Source organism: Chrysemys picta, chromosome 2 (assembly GCF_011386835.1).
Source record: "Chrysemys picta bellii isolate R12L10 chromosome 2, ASM1138683v2, whole genome shotgun sequence".
NCBI lineage: Eukaryota > Metazoa > Chordata > Testudines > Emydidae > Chrysemys > Chrysemys picta.
The window spans coordinates 290,405,307-290,427,044 of NC_088792.1; the positions used below are offsets into that span (position 1 = coordinate 290,405,307).

The following is a 21,738-nucleotide window of genomic DNA, read 5'->3' on the forward strand; positions in this document are numbered from 1 at the left end:
ACCCCCTCCTGCACCCCAGCCCCCTGAGCCAGCCCGGTGAAAATGAGCAAGTGAGTGAGGGTGGGGGAAAGTGAGCGACAGAGGGAGTGAGCAGGGGGCGAAGCCTCAGGGAAGGGGGCGGGGCACGGGAGTTTGGTTTTGTGCGATCAGAAAGTTGTCAACCCTAACTGGATGAGGGGCAGGGCCCCGATCCTGCCAGGGGCCAAGCACCCAGTGGCTCCAGCAGCGTGCAGGGTCTGTCACCTGAGAGCTAAGGGGCAGAGGCGTTCACCTCTCCCCACGGGCCCCCTCCACGCCGCACTGCCCTGCGCTGCGGGCCCAGGCGATGCCATCCACTGTGGGGCCTGGCCCCACTCTCTAGGCTGCCAGTGACCGGGGCTCAGGTCAGGCTGGGGCCAGGGGAGGCGATGGGCAGAGACGCGGGCACTGATGGACAGGAGCATCGCCGGGACATGAGGGAGTGGGGTGGGCAGAGGGAGGCCAAACTAATAACGTCCAGGGAGGTACGGGGGGCAGCTGGAGAGAGCAGCGCTCCCCTCGCTCCCACGTGTGTCTGTGGGTTTCCCTGCCACCCTCACACTGGGTGTTTACCCCCCACACTCGCGTCCCCGCAGTGTCTCCGGGAGGCCCTTGCTGAGCACCGGCCCCTGATGGGGAAGCTGCAGCGCGTCTCCGCCCAGCTGGCAGAGCTGAGCCCGGAGCAGGGGGCCCCGTTCCAGCAGCGGTGCCAGGCGGCGGAGGAGCAGTACGACAGCATTCGGGAGCACGTGCGCCAGGCAGCCACGGTGCTGGAAGATGCCATCCCGCGCTACAGCCAGGTACACAGAGCAGCTCCGTGACAGCCCGGCCCAGCACGGCCCGGAGTCCCCTCCCCGGACCAGGCCCATGGGCCCGCCGAGCCCAGGGTGTGGCCCCCATGTCACTGGGCTGGCCAGTGGGCACCTCACCCAGTGTCTCCAGGGGCCCAGCCAGCCCGGTGTCCCCACACCACACACTCTGGGTGGCGAGCGATGGGCTGGCCGGAGCTGTTGCTCGGTGCCTGGGAGGGGCCCTGGCCTGCCAGGGGAAGGGGAGCTGGCCCTAGGAGTGCCTGAAGGACCGATGGGTCCCTGGGTGCTGCCCAGGCCGGGTGGGACCCTGCTCGGGGGAGCTGGTCTGGGCTGTGCTCCAGCCACACCCCAGCTCTCAGCCTGCCCCATCCCCATCCCCACCAGGCAGCTGGAGCTTTGGGGGCCCATCCCTTGGGCCCCCGAGAAACCCCCGGTCGGCCCCGCGTTGTCTCCCACAGCTCACGGAGCGCATGGACTTTCTGCTGGAGAGCCTGGAGCGGCTCCAGGGCCGGGTGCAGAACCCTCCCGCGGTCCGGGGCGACGCGGCCCACCTCCGGGAGCAGATCTGCGAGAACAGCCTGGCGCTGGGCGAGCTGGAGAAGCTGGGGGTGGCACTGGAGACCGTGCGCAGCCAGGGGGCCGAGCTGCTGGCCAGCATGCAGATGGCTCACGCTGACGCTGCGGCGAAAGGTACCGGTGTCTGCAGCCCCGCGAGGCTCTGCCCGGGGTCGCCCCATGGCACAGGCACTCAGCGCCAGCAGCTCCAGATCCCAAGAGACCCCCAGGGGCCGAGCCTGCTGCCTGTGTGGGGGAGACGACCAGGGCCAGGCTGCTCCCACCCCACACACCAGCCCCTTTGCACAGTGAAAGCTGCATGAGCCTGGAAGTGGGGAGAGAGCATGGCACTGCAGGGCCCCGGGGTGGGAGATTACGGGGGAGGGCTTTGAGGGGGGACAGGTGACACTACTGGGCCCTGGGGATGGAGGAATTAATGGGGGGCACCCCTGGGATGGGGGGCGGTGGTGCTGCAGGGTCCCTGGGGACAGGAGGTCAGTGCCCCTGGGGTTGGGGGGTTGCAGGTGGCACTGTTGGACCCTGGGGAGGGGGGAATTGTTGGGGGTTCCCCTGGGGCTGGGGGCTGGCACTGGGGGAGGCGGTGCTGCAGGGCCCTGGGGACGGGAGGTCAGTGCCCCTGGGGCTGGGGGCTGGCAATGGGGGCGGCGGTGCTGCGGGGCTCTGGGGACGGGAGGTCAGTGCCCCTGGGGCTGGGGGCTGGCACTGGGGGCGGCGGTGCTGTGGGACCCTGGGGACGGGAGGTCAGTGCCCCTCGGGCTGGGGGCTGGCACTGGGGGCGGCGGTGCTGCAGGACCCTGGGGACGGGAGGTCAGTGCCCCTGAGGCTCGGGCCTGGCACTGGGGGGCGATGGTGCTGCGGGTCTCTGGGGACGGGAGGTCAGTGCCCCTGGGGCTGGGGCCTGGCACTGGGGGCGGCGGTGCTGCGGGACGCTGGGGACGGGAGGTCCGTGCTTCTCTCCAGCCCCTCACGCCCGTCTCCGGTCCCGCAGTGATCCAGGAGCGCACGGAGCAGCTGTGTAGCCAGTGGCGCTGCCTTCGCGGGCAGGCCGAGGAGCGGGAGCGGTGGCTCAGGGGGCTGCTGGCGCTGGCCGAGCGGTTCTGGCAGGGGCTCGCTGAGTTGGCCATCACCCTCACAGACACCCAGCAGATGGTGCTGGACTTGGAGGAAGCCGGCTCCGACCCCGAAGCCGTCCGGGCACAGCTCCGCACCATGCAGGTACCAGCGAGCGATGGGGGAGGAGGGCAGGGGGCCGGGGGGTGCAGTGCCCGGCCTGCCGTGGCCCCCGTGGTTGGCAGCTCTCGCAGCACCCGGGGGCAGCAGACAGGAGCTGAGAGCACCAGGCTCAGTCCCTGGGGCAGGGCCCCGCTGTGGGCCCCTAGCCATGTGCCTGAGGCCGGGCACCCAGCCCTGTCCCTGCCACGCAGGCGCTGCGAGAGGAGATCGACGCGCTGCAGAACGACCTGGACACGCTGGGTATCCTGGGCGTGGAGCTGATGTCGTCCTGCGGCGACCCGGACAAACCGGACGTCACCAAGAGCCTGGACGATGTGAGGGGGTGTGACGGGGCCCCGGGCCCGCGAAGGGTGGGAAGTGGGGCACTCCACCTGTCCCCTAAGAGGGCTCCTTGGAGCATGTGTGTGGGGCCGTTGTGGGGTCAAATGGGCGGAGCTCCCCAGGGGCCGGATGGGGATCTGCGGGCAGAGTAGGTGGGGTTCCATGGGGCAGTTGGGGGGGTCCCCCGTGGGGCAGTCTGGAGGGCTCCATGGGGCAGTCAGTGGGGGCTCCGCGGGGCTGTCGGGTGGCTCCGTGAGGCAGTCAGCAGGTCCCTGGGGCTGAGGTTCCCATGGGGCAGTCGGGGGGCCCCGTGGGGCAGTCGGGGGGCTCCATGGGGCAGTCAGGGGGGGCTCCGTGGGGCTGACGTTCCCATGGGGCAGTCGGGGGGGCCCCGTGGGGCAGTCGGGGGGCTCCATGGGGCAGTGCCAGGCTGATCTCGGTGCCCCTCCCTCCTGCGCAGCTCTACTCGTCCTGGCACAGCCTGAGCAAGGTGTGGACGGAGCGGCAGGGCCGCCTGCAGGAGCAGCTCCAGGCCTCGCTACGCTACCAGGAGGCCATGCAGGTGCGTGGACAGACCCCCACGTGTGCCTCCTGCCCCCCAACGCGCACAGCCCCGGCCCCACCCTGCCCCACGGGGTGCTGGCCGGGGGCAGGTCGGGCCTGTGGCAGGGAAGGGAAGGGGCAGCTTACGGGGTCTGCAGGGACCAGCCAGAAAAGGCCTCGCTCCTCTGCCTGCTCACAGGACAATCCCCAGCCCACTCCGGCCTCTGCCTGCCTGCGGGCACCAGCCTCCGGCCCAGAGGGGCTGCAACCGGGTCCTGGCCTGTGCAGCTGGGGGCTCGTGGGCTGGTGCCAGTAGCAGGACTATGGCAATTGTGAATGCGAATGCGGGAGAGACCCCCTCGGGCACCAGCCCCCCTCGGGAGGGACGACCTGTCACGGACTCACAGATCGTGCCCACTCTTGGCCCCGTGCGGTCCATGGGGGGAACCCCCTGCAGTGTGACAGCCCTTCTCGGGGGTCCACTCTCTCCCGGGGTTGACCCCTCCACCTCCTGGAGCCGCACCTTTCTGAGCCTTAGCACGTCTGTCTCTGCCGTGGGCCCCCTCAGGGAGTCCCCTTGGTCTGGACCCCCAGGGCCTCCACCCCCCGAAGGGGTTGATGCAACCCTGTTCTCTAGACCGGAGTGACACTTAGCCAGCGTAAAACAGGAGGGTTTATTGAGAGTTGAACACAGCCCAGGAAACTCTCAGGGCCTCAGGCCTGGCCTCCCTCAGCCCTCAGCCCAGCACACCCCAGTCTCTCTGCATCCAGGTGGGCTCTGCCTGCTCCCCCTCTCCAGCCCAGAGCCCCCCTGCTTCCCAGCTGGGCATCTGAGATCACCGGCCCCAGGCCCCACCTCTGTCCATTGTCTTCTCTCCAGGTAAACAGGGTTGTAAACTGGGGCCTCCTCTCCTCACTTGTGTCCTCTGGCTGGAACCTCTGCCCTAGCCCAGAGCCCTCTCTCGCACCCAAACCCCTCATCTCCAGCCCCACACCAGAGCCCGCACTCCCAGCTGGAGACCTCACCCGCTTCCCAGACCTCAACCCCCTTCTCCATCCCAGTGAAAGTGAGTGAGGGTGGGGAGAATGAGCAATGAAGGGAGGGGGGTTGGAGCAAGCAGGGGTGGGGCCTCAGAGAAGGGGTGGGGCCTCGGGGAAGGGGCAGAGCAGGGATGTTCGGTTTTGTGCGATTAGAAAGTTGGTAACCCTAGCTCACTGGGGAGCCGTGAGCCGTCTGGCTGGGCCGGGGACTGCCTGTCACGGAGTCCCCGGGCGATGCTCTGGAACTGCTCCCCACAAAGCCAGTCAGGACTTTGGGGAGCCTCCTCTCCCTCGGAGCAGACTGTCTTCAGGGCAAGAAGCTCACACGGCTTCACCTCCTGGGTCTCTCCTGGGAGCATTCAGCATATGCCCCTCCGTGCGCTTCCCACAGCGAGTCCGCCCAGGCGGGGTCCTGGGGCAGCCAGAGGGTCCTGCACCCCCACTTCGCAGTCAGACGTGACTCTCAGCCAGCCAGTAACACAGAGGTTTATTAGATGACAGGAACACGGTCTAAATCAGAGCTTGTAGGTCCAGAGAACAGGACCCCTCAGCCAGGTCCATTCTGGGGCCCAGCGAGGCAGACCCCCGTCTGCCCTCCCTTCCAGTCCCCAGCCAGCTCCAAACTGAAAACCCCTCCAGCCCCTCCTTCTCTGGGCTTTGTCTCTTTCCTGGGCCAGGAGGTCACCTGATCTCTTTGTTCACCTTTAGCTATTCCCTTGCAGGGGGGAAGGGCCCTGGCCATTTGTTCCCAGGATACAGAGTGTCGGCCATTTATGCACACTGGAGACTTAAGAAATGCATAGGGGAAACTGAGGCACCCACACAGTATTCAGAGGAAACATTTAAGTACAGTCTCACTTCGTCACACTGCCCCGCAGGAGAGCCGGGAGCCTGGCTGGCTGGGCCGGGGGCTGCCCCGCAGGAGAGCCGGGAGCCTGGCTGGCCGGGGCCGGCTTATCACCCCACCGGGACAGCCACAGGCTCCCCCTCCCGGGAGCTGCTGGAGTGAGCAGAGCCTGCTGTCTCCAGAGCTGCCCTGTTGGCCGTACAGGTGCTGTCAGTCCCTGCTCCGTGCCCAGGCCAAGGCCAGAGCAGCGGCTCTGACCCGGCTTGCCCCAGCCCGGCGTGCAGCGCTGCTGTTCCTGTTGGAGGAATTGCAGCTGGCACTGTTCACGTGCTCGGGCAGCCCAGGGACCAGCGAGTGTGTGCATGGCTGTGCCCCCCACATCACGGGAGGGGGGTTCCCCTCCCTAACCCCCTTTCCCTGCCTCCCTCCCCAGAGGCTCTGTGACTGGCTGGCCACGGCGGAGCTGCGCATGGCGGAGGAGTTCCTGGTTGGGGGGGACCTGGAACTGGTGAGGCAGCAGCTGGCGGAGCTGAAGGTGGGAAATGCTCTGGGCTTTGCCCTTCGCAGACACTGCTGGGGGTGGGGTGGGGCTGGATCTGCTGGCATGGCTGGCGCCCATCTGCACTGCCCCTCACCTGTCACAGGGGACCCAGCACTGTGCACCTGGGCGGGGCGGAGCCTGTGCCCTGCGAGGCCCTCCTCCTCCCCGGCACCCTAGAGACTGGCAGTGGGGGGTGGCGGCTCAGCCAGGTGGGGCAGGGTTGGGGAGCTGCACTGGGTGGTGTGCAGTGAGATTGCTTTCCCCAGGGGAGGGGCCCAGGGGCCAGGCTGCACCTGGTGCCCTGGACAGATGGAAATGTGGGCCCTGGGTCCCATGTAGATCTGGAGAGGTTGGTACCAGGTTGGTGCAGGGCTGGTACCCCTGCCCCTCTGATGGGGCAGCCACCTGGGCCTGGCCAGGCCCACTCACCCTCGGGGAGATGGGGAGGGGGAATGCCTGCACAGAGCAGAATCCCCAATAGAGTGCTGGGTGGGTGCCAAGCCAGGGTGCCATGGGGCTGCGGTACTGGGAGGTGCCTGGAGGTGCCCTCAAGCCTGCTGCTCGTGGTCCCGTCCCACCAGGAGTTCAAGAGGGAGCTGTACCAGTGCAAGGTGGATGTGGAGAGCCTGCGGCACCATGCAGGGGCTGAGGACAGAGGCCCCCCAGCTTTGCTGAGTGACTTCCGGCAGCGCTGGGATTGCCTGGAGGAGGAGATTGTCAGCCGCCAGGTAGGACTTTCAGGCTCCCCGAGTCCCGAGCGTCACTCGCCAGCCGCTGGGCCCACAGTGATGGGGGGACCGGGGTCCGTGGGTGCTGGTCACCCAGCTGCCAGGCCCAGGGAGGTGGGGGCTGAGGTCCATGGGTGCTGGTCACCCAGCTGCCAGGCCCAGGGAGGTGGGGACTGGGGTCTGTGGGTGCTGGTCACCCAGCTGCCAGGCCCAGGGAGGTGGGGACCGGGGTTCGTGGGTGCTGGTCACCCAGCTGCCAGGCCCAGGGAGGTGGGGACCGGGGTTCGTGGGTGCTGGTCACCTAGCTGCCAGGCCCAGGGAGGTGGGGACCGGGGTTCGTGGGTGCTGGTCACCCAGCTGCCAGGCCCAGGGAGGTGGGGACCGGGGTCCGTGGGTGCTGGTCACCCAGCTGCCAGGCCCAGGGAGGTGGGGACCGGGGTCCGTGGGTGCTGGTCACCCAGCTGCCAGGCCCAGGGAGGTGGGGACCGGGGTCCGTGGGTGCTGGTCACCCAGCCGCCAGGCCCAGGGAGGTGGGGACCGGGGTTCGTGGGTGCTGGTCACCCAGCCGCCAGGCCCAGGGAGGTGGAGACCGGGGTTCGTGGGTGCTGGTCACCCAGCCGCCAGGCCCAGGGAGGTGGAGACCGGGGTTCGTGGGTGCTGGTCACCCAGCCGCCAGGCCCAGGGAGGTGGGGACCGGGGCCCGTGGGTGCTGGTCATGTGATTTCTCTTCTTCAGGGCTCTGCTGTGTCTGCCACAAACGGGTTCTATTTGTTCAGTCCTGGAGCTGGCCTCGCTGACTGCAGGGGTCTGCGGGGCAGGGGGCCCCGGCTCCAGGGAGGCTGGTCTGATGGGTCCATTGTTTTTTTCCTCCCGTTCCCAGCACCAGCTGGAAGCGGCGCTCCTGGGCTTGGGGCAGTTCCAGAACCAGCTGGAGGAGCTGGTGCAGTGGATTTCCCACACGGCAGAGCAGCTGCAGGGCCGGAGCCCGCTGAGCTTGGATCTGCAGAGCTGTGAGATCGAGCTGGCCAAGCACAAGGTGAGACGCAGCAGAGAACAGCTCGGTCTCCCTGAGCTCACAGCTCATTGCCAACGGTTCTGAGATTGCTTCAGCGAATTCCTTAAGAACCCCAGGGGGAATTTCAGCAGGTCCTGACGACTTGAATACACCCAACTTATGTAAATCTGCCTGTCACGGACTCACGCCCCGTGCTCTCTTGGCTCCGTACGGCCCCTGGGAGAACATAAGAGCGTCCAGACTGGGTCAGACCAAAGGTCCACCTAGCCCAGTGTCCTGTCTGCCGACAGCGGCCAATGCCAGGTACCCCAGAGGGAATGAACAGAACAGGGAATCATCAAGTGATCCATCCCCTGTCACCCATTCCCAGCTTCTGGCAAACAGAGGCTAGGGACACCATCCCTGCCCAGCCTGGATAATAGCCACTGATGGACCTTTTAGTTTGGAAAAGAGAAGACTGAGAGGGGACATGATAGCAGTTTTCAGGTATTTAAAAGGGTGTGATAAGGAGGAGGGAGAAAACTTGTTCACCTTAGCCTCTAAGGATAGAACAAGAAGCAATGGGTTTAAACTGCAGCAAGGGAGGTCTAGGTTGGACATTAGGAAAAAGTTCCTAACTGTCAGGGTGGTTAAACACTGGAATAAATTGCCTAGCGAGGTTGTGGAATCTCCATCTCTGGAGATATTTAAGAGTAGGTTAGATAAATGTCTATCAGGGATGGTCTAGACAGTATTTGGTCCTGCCATGCGGGCAGGGGACTGGACTCGATGACCTCTCGAGGTCCCTTCCAGTCCTAGAATCTATGAATCTATGAATCTATCCTCCGTGAACTTATCTAGCTCTTTTTTGAACCCTGTTATAGTTTTGGCCTTCACAACATCCTCCGACAAAGAGTTCCACAGGTTGACTGCGTGTTGTGTGAAGAAATACTTGCTTTTGTTTGTTTTAAACCTGTTGCCTATTGATTTCATTTGGTGACCCCTAGTTCTTGTGTGATGTGGAGTAAATTTACTTTCTCCATACCAGTCATGATTCTGTAGACCTCAATCATATCCCCCCTTAGTCATCTCTTTTCCAAGATGAAAAGTCCCAGTCTTATTAATCTCTCCTCATACGGAAGCTGTTCCAGACCCCTAATCATTTTTGTTGACCTTTTCTGAACCTTTTCCAATTCCAATTCCAATTCCTCCCTTCCATGTGACAGCCCTTCTCAAGGGTCCACTCTCTCTCGGGGGTTAGGCCCTTTGGCCCCATCGCCTCTGGGACCGCACCTCTGAGCCTTAGCACGTCTGTCTCTCTCCATGAGCCCCCTCAGGGGGTCCCCTCATCTGGATCCCCAGGGCCTCCACCCCCAGAGGGAGCAATGCCCCCCCCCCAATCTCTAGCCTGCAATGACTCAGCCAGACTAACACGGGAGGTTTATTGAACGTCTGAACCCAGCACAGGAAGATCTCAGGGCTCTCGAGCATAGAAAGCCCTCACTGTCCATCTGGTTCTGTCCCAGTTCAGATGGGCTCAGATCCCTCTTTGTCCCCTGTGTCCAGCCATGACCGATTGTCAGATATCACCTTCCCCAATAGCCCCTGCTCTGCCCTTTGTCTTTGTTCCTGGGCAAACAGATCGCCTGGGCCCTCTCTCTTCCCTCCTTTGTCCTCCCACGGGCCAGAGCCGGCTGGCTCCCAAGCTGGGCTGGGCCTCCAGGTCACTGGTTGCTAAGTTCCACTGAGTCCAGGCCATTGTCCAGGGTCCCAGCTGCTAGGCGAGGTCACACCTGGCCCTCTGCAACCACAAGCCCCTTTCCCACCCCCTCGTTACACATGCACACACTGTATTCATGCAAAACACTAAGAAAATCCCCCCTTCGTCATGGTGCCCAGCTCCTAGCCATGTCCGGGGCAGAGCCGGCGGGAGGCCTGTTGGGGGCCCTGCACCCCGGCCGTGGTGCCAGAGATGGTTCCGCCAGGCCTGGGCTGAGGTGGCAGGTGCCTCTGTCCTTGGTGTGGAACCAAGAGCCGCAGGGGATCCCTCCTGCGCTAGCCCCTCCCCAAATTCACAGTCCATTCTGGTTAATTTCATGGTCACAGGATTTAAAAAATAGTAAATGTCATGATTTCAGCTATTTAAATCTGAAATTTCATGGTCTTGTAATTGTTGGGGTTGTGACCCAAAAAGGAGTTGGGGGGGGGAATCGCAATGTTATTATAGGGGGGCTTGCAGACTGCTACCCTTACTTCTGCGCTGCTGCTGGTGACGGCGCTGCCTTCAGAGCTGGGGAGCCGGAGAGCAGCGGCTGCTGGCTGGGAGCCCAGCTCTGAAGGCAGAACCGCCACCAGAAGCAGTGCAGAATTTAGGGTGGCCTGGTAGGGCATTGCCACCCTTACTTCTGTGCCGCTGCTTGTGGGGTGCTGCCTTCAGAGCTGGGCACCTGGCCAACAGCCACCACTCTCCAGCCCCCAGCTCTGAAGGCAGCGCAGAAGTAACGGTGGCAATACCGCAACCACCCTCAAATAACCTTGTGATCCCCTCTCGTTGCTCCCTTAAGGGTCAGGACCCCCAATTTGATAAACGCTGGTCTCCCCCATGAAATCTGTATGGTACAGGGTAAAAGCACACACAACACCAGATTTCACAGGGGAAGACCAGATTTCAGGGTCCATGACACGTTTCTCATGGCTGTGAATTCGGTAGGGCCCTACTGATCAGCATTGACAGGCCCAGAGACAGGGCAGCGCCCACAGCGCCGGGGCCCATTGCAGCAGCGCAGACGTTTGTAGCTGCTCAGGAGGTGGGTTTCAGCGGCAGTGCTAGTATGGCGGGTGGGTTAGAGGCAGAGAAGGCGCTTGGCTGCCCCTCCCCTGGGCAGAGGCACAGCTGGGCCGAAGGGGATGGCCCACGCCCAGGCTGCGCCTCCCTGCAGGTACTGAGAAACGACGTCATGTCCCACGCCCGGACGGTCCAGTCTGTGAACGAGGTCGGCCAGGGGCTGCTGCTCTCCAGCCTTGGGGACAGCACGGACGCGCTACAGTGCAGCCTGCAGCAGCTCAACCAGCGCTGGGACTTTGTGCGGAGTGAGACCGAGAGCCGCCAGCTGGAGCTGGAGAACAACCTCAGCCAGGTACGTGGAGCCCCCGCCCCCTGCAACGACGCTGCCCGGGACACGGGGACTCACCAGGCCCACGGCTCAGCCACAGACAAGACATGCCGGGGGAGCTCCACGCGGCCGTGTCCGCTGGTCCTGCCAACAGCACCCCCCGGGCCCAGCGCAGCTCCCGGGGCCGGTACCTCGTCCCCGGACCCAGGGCAGCTCCCGGGGCCGGTACCTCGTCCCCGGACCCAGCGCAGCTCCCGGGGGCCGGTACCTCGTCCCCGGACCCAGCGCAGCTCCCGGGGCCGGTACCTCGTCCCCGGACCCAGCGCAGCTCCCGGGGGCCGGTACCTCGTCCCCGGACCCAGCGCAGCTCCCGGGGGCCGGTACCTCGTCCCCGGACCCAGCGCAGCTCCCGGGGGCCGGTACCTCGTCCCCGGACCCAGCGCAGCTCCCGGGGGCCGGTACCTCGTCCCCGGACCCAGCGCAGCTCCCGGGGGCCGGTACCTCGTCCCCGGACCCAGCGCAGCTCCCGGGGGCCGGTACCTCGTCCCCGGACCCAGCGCAGCTCCCGGGGGCCGGTACCTCGTCCCCGGACCCAGCGCAGCTCCCGGGGGCCGGTACCTCGTCCCCGGACCCAGCGCAGCTCCCGGGGGCCGGTACCTCGTCCCCGGACCCAGCGCAGTTCCCGGGGGCCGGTACCTCGTCCCCGGACCCAGCGCAGCTCCCGGGGCTCGTACCTCGTCCCCGGACCCAGCGCAGCTCCCGGGGCCCGTACCTCGTCCCCGGACCCAGCGCAGCTCCCGGGGCTCGTACCTCGTCCCCGGACCCAGCGCAGCTCCCGGGGCCCGTACCTCGTCCCCGGACCCAGCGCAGCTCCCGGGGCCGGTACCTCGTCCCCGGACCCAGCGCAGCTCCCGGGGCCGGTACCTATAAGGTGGATAGAAACCGGGCTAGATCGTCAGGCTCAACGGGTAGTGATCAAAGGCTCCATGTCTAGTTGGCAGCCGGTTTCAAGCGGAGTGCCCCAAGGGTCGGTCCTGGGGCCGGTTTTGTTTAATATCTTTATTAATGATCTGGAGGATGGCATGGACTGCACTCTCAGCAAGTTTGCAGATGACACTAAACTGGGAGGAGTGGTAGATACGCTGGAGGGTAGGGACAGGATACAGAGGGACCTAGACAAATTACAGGATTGAGCCAAAAGAAATCCGATGAGGTTCAACAAGGACAAGTGCAGAGTCCTGCACTTAGGACGGAAGAATCCCATGCACCGCTACAGACTAGGGACCGAATGGCTAGGAAGCAGTTCTGCAGAAAAGGACCTAGGGGTCACAGTGGACGAGAAGCTGGATATGAGTCAACAGTGTGCTCTTGTTGCCAAGAAGGCTAACAGCATTTTGGGCTGTATAAGTAGGGGCACTGCCAGCAGATCGAGGGACGTGATCGTTCCCCTCTATTTGACATTGGTGAGGCCTCATCTGGAATACTGTGTCCAGTTTTGGGCCCCACACTACAAGAAGGATGTGGAAAAATTGGAAAGAGTCCAGCGGAGGGCAACAAAAATGATTGGTGGCTGGAGCACATGACTTATGAGGAGAGGCTGAGGGAACTGGGATTGTTTAGTCTGCAGAAGAGAAGAATGAGGGGGGATTTGATAGCTGCTTTCAACTACCTGAAGGGGGGTTCCAAAGAAGATGGATCTAGACTGTTCTCAGTGGTACCAGACAACAGAACAAGGAGCAATGGTCTCAAGTTGCAGTGGGGGAGGTCTAGGCTGGATATTAGGAAACACTTTTTCACTAGGAGGGTGGTGAAACACTGGAATGGGTTCCCTAGGGAGGTGGTGGAATCTCCTTCCTTAGAGGCAGGGCCGGCTCTAGGCACCAGCAAAACAAGCTGGTGCTTGGAGCGCCACATTGTTAGGGGTGGCATGGCCGGCGCCAGAATGCCGCCCCTAAAAATGTGCCCCGGCCGCCCTAGCTCACCTCCGCTGCTGCTGCCACGGCGCGTGAAACAGCTGATTCGCGCGCCGCTACTCGCCCTCCCTCCCAGGCTCTCAAACCCGGGGGGGGGAGACTCCGAGTGGCCGCGGCGCGGGCGCCGCTTCTCCCCGTCCCTCCCTCCTAGGCTTGAGAGCCTGGGGGGAGGAGGCAGGGCTGGGGATTTGGGGAAGGGGCGGAGTTGAGGCGGGGCCGGGGGTTGGGTAATTAAAGAACCCGGGGGGTGGCCAAAATTGTTTTTGCTTTGGGCGGCAAAAATCCTAGAGCCGGCCCTGCTTAGAGGTTTTTAAGGCCTGGCTTGACAAAGCCCTGGCTGGGATGATTTAGTTGGGGATTGGTCCTGCTTTGAGCAGGGGGTTGGACTAGATACCTCCTGAGGTCCCTTCCAACCCTGATATTCTGTGATTCTATACCTCCTTCCCGGGCCCTGGGCAGCGCACAGCTATGCCCCACACGCTATGTATTCATTTCACTGGGAAGCCACAGAATGTTTCTGGGCTCACCAGCCACAGAGCTGTGCTGGGACCCTGCGCGCGGCACACTGGGGCTCAGGTGGGGCAGGGTGGGGGGTGGGAGTTGGCTGGTCTGTGCTCTGCTGGTGGCTGCGGGTCTGGGTCCCATGCAGTTCCGTGCCTTGTTGGCGTCCGAGGCCCGGCTCAGCGGGGGGCACGCGCTCACTTAGTGCCCAGGCCGCCCACAGGTGCAGGACGTCACGCTAGAGATCATGGACCTGCTGCAGTGGCTGGAGCACGTGGAGCTGCGGCTTTTCTTCTCCAAGCCCGTCTGGGACCACCCTGAAACCACCAAGGAGAAGCTGGCAGCGCACCTGGTGAGCACTTCCTCCAGCCCTGAGCAGCTCCCCCCGAGTCACGTCTGCCCCAGCTCCCCCCGAGTCACGTCTGCCCCAGCTCCTCCTTTTGCCACGTCTGCCCCAGCTCCCCCCTTTGCCACATCTGCCCCAGCTCCCTCCGAGCCACGTCTGCCCCAGCTCCCCTCTTTGCCACATCTGCCCCAGCTCCCCCCAGGCCACGTCTGCCCAGCTCCCCCCTTTGCCACGTCTGCCCCAGCTCCCCCCTTTGCCACGTCTGCCCCAGCTCCCCCCAGGCCACGTCTGCCCCAGCTCCCCTCTTTGCCACGTCTGCCCCAGCTCCCCCCTTTGCCACATCTGCCCCAGCTCCCTCCGAGCCACGTCTGCCCCAGCTCCCCTCTTTGCCACATCTGCCCCAGCTCCCCCCAGGCCACGTCTGCCCAGCTCCCCCCTTTGCCACGTCTGCCCCAGCTCCCCCCTTGGCCACGTCTGCCCCAGCCCCCCCCAGGCCACGTCTGCCTCAGCCCCCTCCCCGCCATGCCAGAGCGGTGGCCTGGGGCTGATCCCACACGCCTGCGTCTTTCCTTGCCAAGCCGCTGGCCCGTGGTCCCGGGGCATGTCCCTGGGCCCTTCGCTCCCTGCCTAGGGGAGAAGGGTCCCGTGCACCCGCGCGGCGCGAGAGGCGTCCCTGGCCCTGCTCCGAGCCCCTGGCTGCACAGTGCTGCCGGAGAGCCGGGGCCGGCACTGCCCCCCTGCCGTGCCTCCACAGGAGCTGGCCAAAGAGCTGGAGTCCAAGCAGCAGGCGTATAACAGCGTGAGGGACCGGCTGCAGCGCCTGCTGGCCTCCTGCAGCCTGCCCCGGGCCTGCCACACCCAGCACAGCCTGCGCATCCTGGAGCAGAAATGGGAGAGCGTCAGCAGCCAGGTCCAGGAGAGGAAGGTGTGTGTGTGTGTGTGTGTGTGTGTGTGTCCCACGGGCTGGGAGTGTGTGTGTGTGTCCGCTGGCTATGATGGGATGAGGGGTGCACACGTGTGTGTGTGTGGTCCCACTGGCTTTGATGCTGTGTGTGTACATATGTGCATGTCTGTGCCTCCGCAGGGGTGTGTGCTTGTGTGTGTGTCCCTGATGGCTGGGCTAGGGGAGGAGGTGTACACTTGTGCATGTGTGTGTGCCTCCAATGGCAGGGATTGTGTGTCTGTCCGACCCCCCTGGCTGGAACAGGGGGCGGGGGCGGTTTAGGCTGTAGCAGTCACAGCCGGTCGGTTCCCTGGCTGGAACAGGGGTGTGTGTGGGGGGGGGGCGGTTTAGGCTGGAGCAGACACAGCGGGTCGGTTCCCTGGCTGGAACGGGGGACGGGGAGGCGGGGTGTCCCCTCACCTAGAGGGGAGGGCGGTTTAGGCTGCAGCAGGCACAGCCCTGAAGGCGGTTGCCGGCTCTCCCTGCTGGCCCGGCGCGTCTCTGACTGGGGCTCCTCTCCCCCAGGAGCGGCTGGCGGAGGGGCTGACGCTCAGCACGGAGTTCCACAGCACGGCGCAGGAGCTGCTGCAGTGGCTGGGGCAGACAGAACAGGGCCTGAGTGCCCCAGAGCCGCCCAGTTTCCTGCTGGAGACGGTGCTCAGGCAGGTCCAGGAGCACAAGGTGAGTGTGGCTGGCCCAGCAGCTGTCTCGGTGCCTGGCGCTGGGCGCCGCGCTGGCAGGGCTGCGACCCATGGCCCCAGACAGAACCCACCTGCCTTTGCTCAAAGTCTCGGTAGGTCTTGCTGCCATGCAATCCCTGCCAAGGGCGCCTGTCCCCTGGAGAGCCTGCCGTGCAGCTCGCCCTGCAGGGGCTGGCGCTGGGCCCTGCCTCCTCGCTGACCCTGGAGCAGCCTGGCTGGTCTGGTGCATGGCTGCAGGGACCTGGTCTCACCCGGCGGTGCCCGGTGTGAGCTCCCAGAGCCTGCAGCCAGGGCCAGCCAGGAACAGGGCCTGGCTCCTAGCAGTGCCTCTCCTGTCACAGGGCATGGCCCGAGGGTCCCCGGCGGGCACTGTGTCCATGCTAGGCTCTGCTGGGAACGGTGCTCTGGGGCACTGGGGCAGGCAGGGGGCTCCCCAGGAGATGCTGGCAGTACGGGGGTGGGTGCGTGGCAAAGTTGCTGCAATACCACGTCCCCAGTGTCTCTATGTGGCATTGCAACGGCTATGCTCTGGCCCCCCAGCCAAGCCAGGTAACAGCCCAGCTCTTCACAGGGCCTCCAAAGCCACAGAACACAGCAAAACAATCGTGCTTCAGCTCCCCGGGAGCCTTCTCCTTTGTCGGCTTGCCCCCGTTTCAGGCCGTTCCAGCCGGTCCCCAGGCCCTGGGACCTGCCCCACTCTCCCTCGACCCAGGGCTCAGGCCAGCAGGGGCCCTGACCAGCCTGGCACCAGGCAGGCTCCCAGCTCCCTTTCACCTGGGGCAACGTGCTGGCCCCTCCCGGAGCAGCCCTTGGAGACCCAGCCCCCAGCTTCGGCCTAACCCCCACCCCTCCGAGGTTAATTGGTCGCTTTAACCCTTTTGTCACCACACCCCGTCGCAGCGTGTCTTCCCCACTAGGCATGCCTCCCTCCCGCAGCAGTGGGGGGATCCCACTGCTCCCAGCACCACGGCTCTTCCGGTGCCTGGAGCCTGCTCGGAGAAGCCCCCCGCCGAGCCAGGCTGCTGCCCCTTGGCCGCGGCCTCCCCCAGGGCCGGCTGCGCCAGCCCTGGCTAGCTCTGGCTCGCTCGGCAGGCGCTGCTGAAGGAGGTGACGGCCCGCGGGGAGCAGCTGTCCAGCCTGGAGGCAGTGGCCGCTCGCCTGAAGGACGTGAGCAGGAAGCAAGACTGCGCTGTGATCCAGAGCCTGGTGCTCACGGCCAAGGAGCGGGTGGCCAAGGTGCTGCGGCGTACCGGGGAGCGGGGTGCCGCGCTGGAGGACGCTCGCAAGCGTGCCAAGCAGGTACCGTGCGGGGGCGCCCGAGGGTGTGGCGGGAAGCGGGCCCTGTCGCCAAGCGGGCTGGTCTCCGGCGTTCCCGGCGGCTCCTGCTGACGTGCCCCCTCGCTCGCTTTCAGTTCAGTGAGTCCCGGCAGCTGCTCCTGGACTGGATGGATGAGGTGGAGCAGACTCTGGAGGTCCCCGGTGACGCCGCCATGAGCCAGGAGGAGATCAAGTGCCAGCTGGCTGAACACAAGGTGCGGCGCCGTGACTGCCCTCCCCAGCCCCCTGGGCCCTGTGCGCTGCCCCGGGCTGTCGCGCCAGCGCACGGCGGCTTGCAGATCCCCCGGACTCTGAGCTGCCCCCAAGGGCAGTGCTCCCTAGGGCCCTCCGCCCTCTCCTGGGGTTGCCCGGGCTTCCCCTGTGCCGAGCACGAGGTCCCTACACCCATCTCTCTGCTCTCAGCAGGGCCAGGGCGGCTGCGTCCCCAGGGCTGGGCAGAACTGGGAGACAGCAGGGGTGACCCTGCCTCCCGGCTGGGCGGTGCTAGGCCCAGGGGAGCTGTTGAGCCCTCGGCTGGATGGGGGGGTCGAGTGCCTGCTCAGGAGCCTGCAGCCTTTGCCCACTGCTGCCAAACTCCCGAGAACGCGGTGTGTCCCCCCACGGGCTCTGAGCAACACCCCTTCAGAGTGCCAGCCCCCCAAGGGGTCCCACTCTTCCTCGAGGGCCGGCCTCCAGGTCTCACCGGCTCCTTCCTGAGCCACTAGGCTCCAGCGCTCCTGCGTCATGCCAGGAGCTCTGCCCTGAGCCAGACCCTGGGAGAGACATGCAGAGACGGGTGCAGCAGCCAGCGTTTGCAGCGACACCCGGCCAGACGCGGTTCCAAACCGCGCAGGGTTTACTAGTCAGCTGGGACAGGCCTGGCCGGCCCTAGCTCAGCACAGAGAACTGAAGGTAAAACATCGTCCGCCTGCCGAGCTGGAGCAATCGGCCAGCCCAGCTGGAGTGGCTGCGTCGCTCTCTGACTCCTTGTCAGTCCCTGGAGAGAGCAGCCGGCCTCCTCCAGAAGCCAGCCCTGGATCTCCTGCCCGACGTCCCCGTCCTGTGTTCCCCAGGCCTGGCTGTGTTCACACACTGTAACGATGCGGTTCTGGCAGGACCCAACTGAGAGTGCCAATTCAGGACAAATTGCTCAAACAAGGCAGTTACAGCCCAAGGCTGGGGTTTTTCCACCTCTAAGGCAAACCAAACCAGCCAGACAAAGAGGACTTTGGTCTCACCCCACTGGCTAACCACAAGTCACACAAGCAATTCCCTTAGACACTCCAGTTTCCCAGTATCACCACCAGTGCCACTCGTTATGGGGACAAATGGTTATGAAAACCAATACCCCAGTAAAAGAAAAAGGGTTCTCCTGATCCCATAGGACGAAGCCCCAGACCCAGGTTAATATACAAATCAGATCTTACCCACAAACCACACTGTTACCAATCCTTTAGAATCTAAAATCTAAAGGTTTATTCATAAAAGGGAAAAGATAGAGATGAGAGCTAGAATTGGTTAAATGGAATCAGTTACATACAGCAATGGCAAAGTTCTTGGTTCAGGCTTGCAGCAGCGATGGAATAAACTGCAGGTTCAAATTAAGTCTCTAGAACATCCCCAGCTGGGATGGTTCCTCAGTCCTTTGTTCAAAGCTTCAGCTTGTAGCAAAGTTCCTCCAGAGGTAAGAAGCAGGATTGAAGACAAGATGGAGATCAGGCATCAGCCTTATATAGTCTTTGTCCCTGCATACTTTGCTGAGGTACAAGGCGTATCTGCCTTCTCTCAATGGGTCCATTGTATAGCTGATGGTCCTTAATGGGCCATCAAGCAGGCTAGGCAGAGCTAATCTCAGCTTGTCTGGGATGTCACCCAGAAGCATAGCATAAGTTTGAAATACAGACAGTATAGAGCCAATATTCATAACTTCGACTACAAAACTGATACACACATATAGACCGCATAATCATAACCAGTAAACCATAACCTTGTCCTAGACACCCCATTTGACCCCTTTTATACAAGATTTGCATGCCACTACAGGACCTTGGTTGCAACAATGATCTATACGGTCCCAGTTTATGTCAATAACGTCACAGTGGGCGGGCTCAGCCCCCTTCAACAAGGCATTGACCCAGCACCTCCGGACTCCTGCTCTGCCCTGGGCGTCGTCACCCTTCAGCACCACGCCAGGTCTCTCAGCCGTACCCCTACTGCAGAACCCCCCCTTTGGTATGGGGGGGTCCCCAGGACAAGGGGCCATCACCCCCCACAGCCTGCCCAGGCCTCTCAGCCGTACCCCTACTGCAGAAAATTCCCATTTCTTCACACGTCGTGTCTAACGTGCCCCTCTCCTCTGGCAGAAAGCCGATGGCCTGGGGCCCTTGTGTGCAAGGTCAGGGACTGCCTGGGGGAGGGGGTGCCCAGATCTGCACTGGCCAATGGCTCCCCATCTCTGTGTGACACGCTGGTACCGCTCCCTTTGGCCAGCTGCACTCCCAGGCCCCACTCAGCCCAAGGAGGTCTGGGGTGAGGGGCTGGGCAGTGCTTGCGGGGGCTGGCGGGGGAGAGGGGACAGAGCCTAGAGAGGAGTCACCGGGGGAAGCTGCTCCACGCTGAGGATAGAGTCGCGTAGCCTCCTCCTCTCCACAAAGGGGCCGAGGGGGCTTCCCCCGATGCTCTGGCTTTCAAGGCTGGCTCGGGCCAGTGGGGCCCGGCACAGGCAGAACTGGGGCATGTCCCATCACAGCCAGACACTGACCCTCTGGGACAGCAGCCTCCGGGAGCCCTCTTCCCCCCAGGGACTGCCCACCTTGGCAAGGATTCCTGGGGTGCAAGAGACTCCCCTGGGCCGACCCATCTGCTCCCCAGCTCCAGCCGCCCAGCCCCTGACCCATCTCCCCTGGGCCGACCCGCCTGCTCCCCTGACCCATCTCCCCTGAGCCGACCCGCCTGCTCCCCTGACCCATCTCCCCTGGGCCGACCCGCCTGCTCCCCTGACCCATCTCCCCTGGGCCGACCCGCCTGCTCCCCTGACCCATCTCCCCGGGGCCGACCCGCCTGCTCCCCTGACCCATCTCCCCTGGGCCGACCCGCCTGCTCCCCTGACCCATCTCCCCTGGGCCGACCCGCCTGCTCCCCTGACCCATCTCCCCGGGGCCGACCCGCCTGCTCCCCTGACCCATCTCCCCGGGGCCGACCCGCCTGCTCCCCTGACCCATCTCCCCTGGGCCGACCCGCCTGCTCCCCTGACCCATCTCCCCGGGGCCGACCCGCCTGCTCCCCTGACCCATCTCCCCTGGGCCGACCCGCCTGCTCCCCTGACCCATCTCCCCTGGGCCGACCCGCCTGCTCCCCTGACCCATCTCCCCTGAGCCGACCCGCCTGCTCCCCTGACCCATCTCCCCTGGGCCGACCCGCCTGCTCCCCTGACCCATCTCCCCGGGGCTGACCCACCAGGCCTAGTCTCCAGCCCCTGCCCATTTCTCTTGGACTAACCTGCCCTCTCCGGTGCAGCAGGAGTTCCAGAAGCTGCTGCGCTCCAAGCGTCCCGTGTACGAGGCCACGCTGCGCAGCGGGCGCTTGCTGCGGGAGAAGGCCCAGCTGGCCGAGGACGTGCAGCCGCTGGAGGAGCTGCTGGGGGAGCTGAAGGAGCGCTGGGACGACGTGGGTGGCCGGGCTGTGGAGAGGTGAGGCTGGTGTTCTGCCCTTGTCCTGCTGGCACTGGTCTCTGCTGGGCCAGGACCCAGGGGAGCTGGGTCCCTATGCAGGCCTGAGACCCTGCCACCTCCCACCCTGCTGGTGCTTGTGCCCCCATCTTCTCCTTGGCCCCCCCCCTTGGGATATGTTGGTATCACGGAGTCCCCAGGCGATGCTCTGGAACTGCTCCCCACAAAGCCAGTCAGGACTTTGGGGAGCCTCCTCTCCCTCGGAGCAGACTGTCTTCAGGGCAAGAAGCTCACATGGCTTCACCTCCTGGGTCTGACCTTGGAGCATTCAGCATATGCCCCTCCGTGCGCTTCCCACAGCGAGTCCGCCCAGGCGGGGTCCTGGGGAAGCCAAAGGGTCCTGCACCCCCCACTTCGCAGTCAGACATGACTCTCAGCCAGCCAGTAACACAGAAGGTTTATTAAATGACAGGAACACAGTCCCAAGCAGAGCGTGTAGGTACAACCAGGACCCCTCAGCCAAGTCCCTCTGCGGGGGCAAGGAGCTTAGACCCCAGACTTGGGGTTCCCTGCCTCTTCCCAGCCAGCCCGAAACTGAAACCAAAACCCCCTCCAGCAGGCTCTCCCCCCTCCTTCTCTCCCCCTCTCCCTTTGTCCAGCTTCCCGGGCAAAAGGTGTCACCTGGCCCAACCCCCCTCTTGGCTCAGGTTACAGGCTCAGGTACCGTCCCTCACCTAAAGTCATCTCCTGCTTTCCCATCCCCCATGCAGACAGCCCCAGTAACACTAAATGACATTCCCAGATCAATCCGCCCCACTCCCTACTGCGTCACATCATGCAAGTCACCTTCAAACTAGCAGAGCCATTTATTCCTAGAGTAACCTCGCTGTGCTGCCCACGGGAGGGTAATTCACGCTGTCCTGGTGCACCCGTCTCCAGTCAGACTGGCACAAGCTGCAGGCGAGGGAGGCTAGAAAGGGGGGAATCCAACACGGGCCGGCTGGTCAGCCATGGGTGGACCACAGAGCCTGGTGCTTGGACCCTGGTTCCCACTCCAGTCAGAAATGTCATTTGGTTGGGTCTTATCTCCCTAGCCAGGGCGGGCTGGTGGGCAGGTCATTGCATGGTGCCGACCCAGTGCTGTGGCTTTCAGGGGCTGGTGAGCCGCTGAGAGAGGGATATGGGATACGAGGGGGTGGGGGGGGGGGCAGAAAGTAACCTGATAGAAAGGGAACCGAGCAGGAGCTCCCGTGCCTTTGGGGTGCTGGCAATTGGGTGTCCCCCCAAAGGGCTGAGCGTGGGCGTCATGAAGCCCTGATGACTTTCAGACCTCCCCGTGAAAAACAAAGTTCCTAGAAGCAGAGCAAGGCCTGGTGGCCTCCCCTGCAGAAGGACGCCTTTCAGGCTGCTCCGTCCGTCTGGGCTGGGTCCATTAACTCCTGGCTCCGCGTCTGCTGGTGGTAGCTCCCTTGGAGCACCCACAGGTCCTCGCGACATTTCACTTCAGAATGGGGGACGTTTT

General features: G+C 64.1%; 1 protein-coding gene across 5 annotated transcripts in view; it reads left to right on the top strand.

Moving 5' to 3' along the window:
• The window catches only part of LOC101950303 (microtubule-actin cross-linking factor 1, isoforms 6/7-like), an 82,006-nt gene that overhangs the window by 24,656 nt on the left and 35,612 nt on the right, over positions 1-21,738 (top strand). For 4 of the 5 annotated variants that reach the window (XM_065582331.1, XM_065582329.1, XM_065582333.1 and 1 more), the window contains 15 exons: positions 615-818; positions 1,289-1,520; positions 2,395-2,621; positions 2,831-2,953; positions 3,421-3,522; positions 5,825-5,926; positions 6,514-6,660; positions 7,541-7,696; positions 10,594-10,791; positions 13,465-13,593; positions 14,342-14,512; positions 15,056-15,211; positions 16,324-16,530; positions 16,644-16,763; positions 20,065-20,237. In XM_065582331.1, the coding sequence (XP_065438403.1) occupies positions 615-818; positions 1,289-1,520; positions 2,395-2,621; positions 2,831-2,953; positions 3,421-3,522; positions 5,825-5,926; positions 6,514-6,660; positions 7,541-7,696; positions 10,594-10,791; positions 13,465-13,593; positions 14,342-14,512; positions 15,056-15,211; positions 16,324-16,530; positions 16,644-16,763; positions 20,065-20,237 (2,447 nt within the window). The remainder of the gene's footprint in view (positions 1-614; positions 819-1,288; positions 1,521-2,394; positions 2,622-2,830; positions 2,954-3,420; positions 3,523-5,824; positions 5,927-6,513; positions 6,661-7,540; positions 7,697-10,593; positions 10,792-13,464; positions 13,594-14,341; positions 14,513-15,055; positions 15,212-16,323; positions 16,531-16,643; positions 16,764-20,064; positions 20,238-21,738) is intronic. The other variant, XM_065582330.1, reaches the window with a different exon arrangement.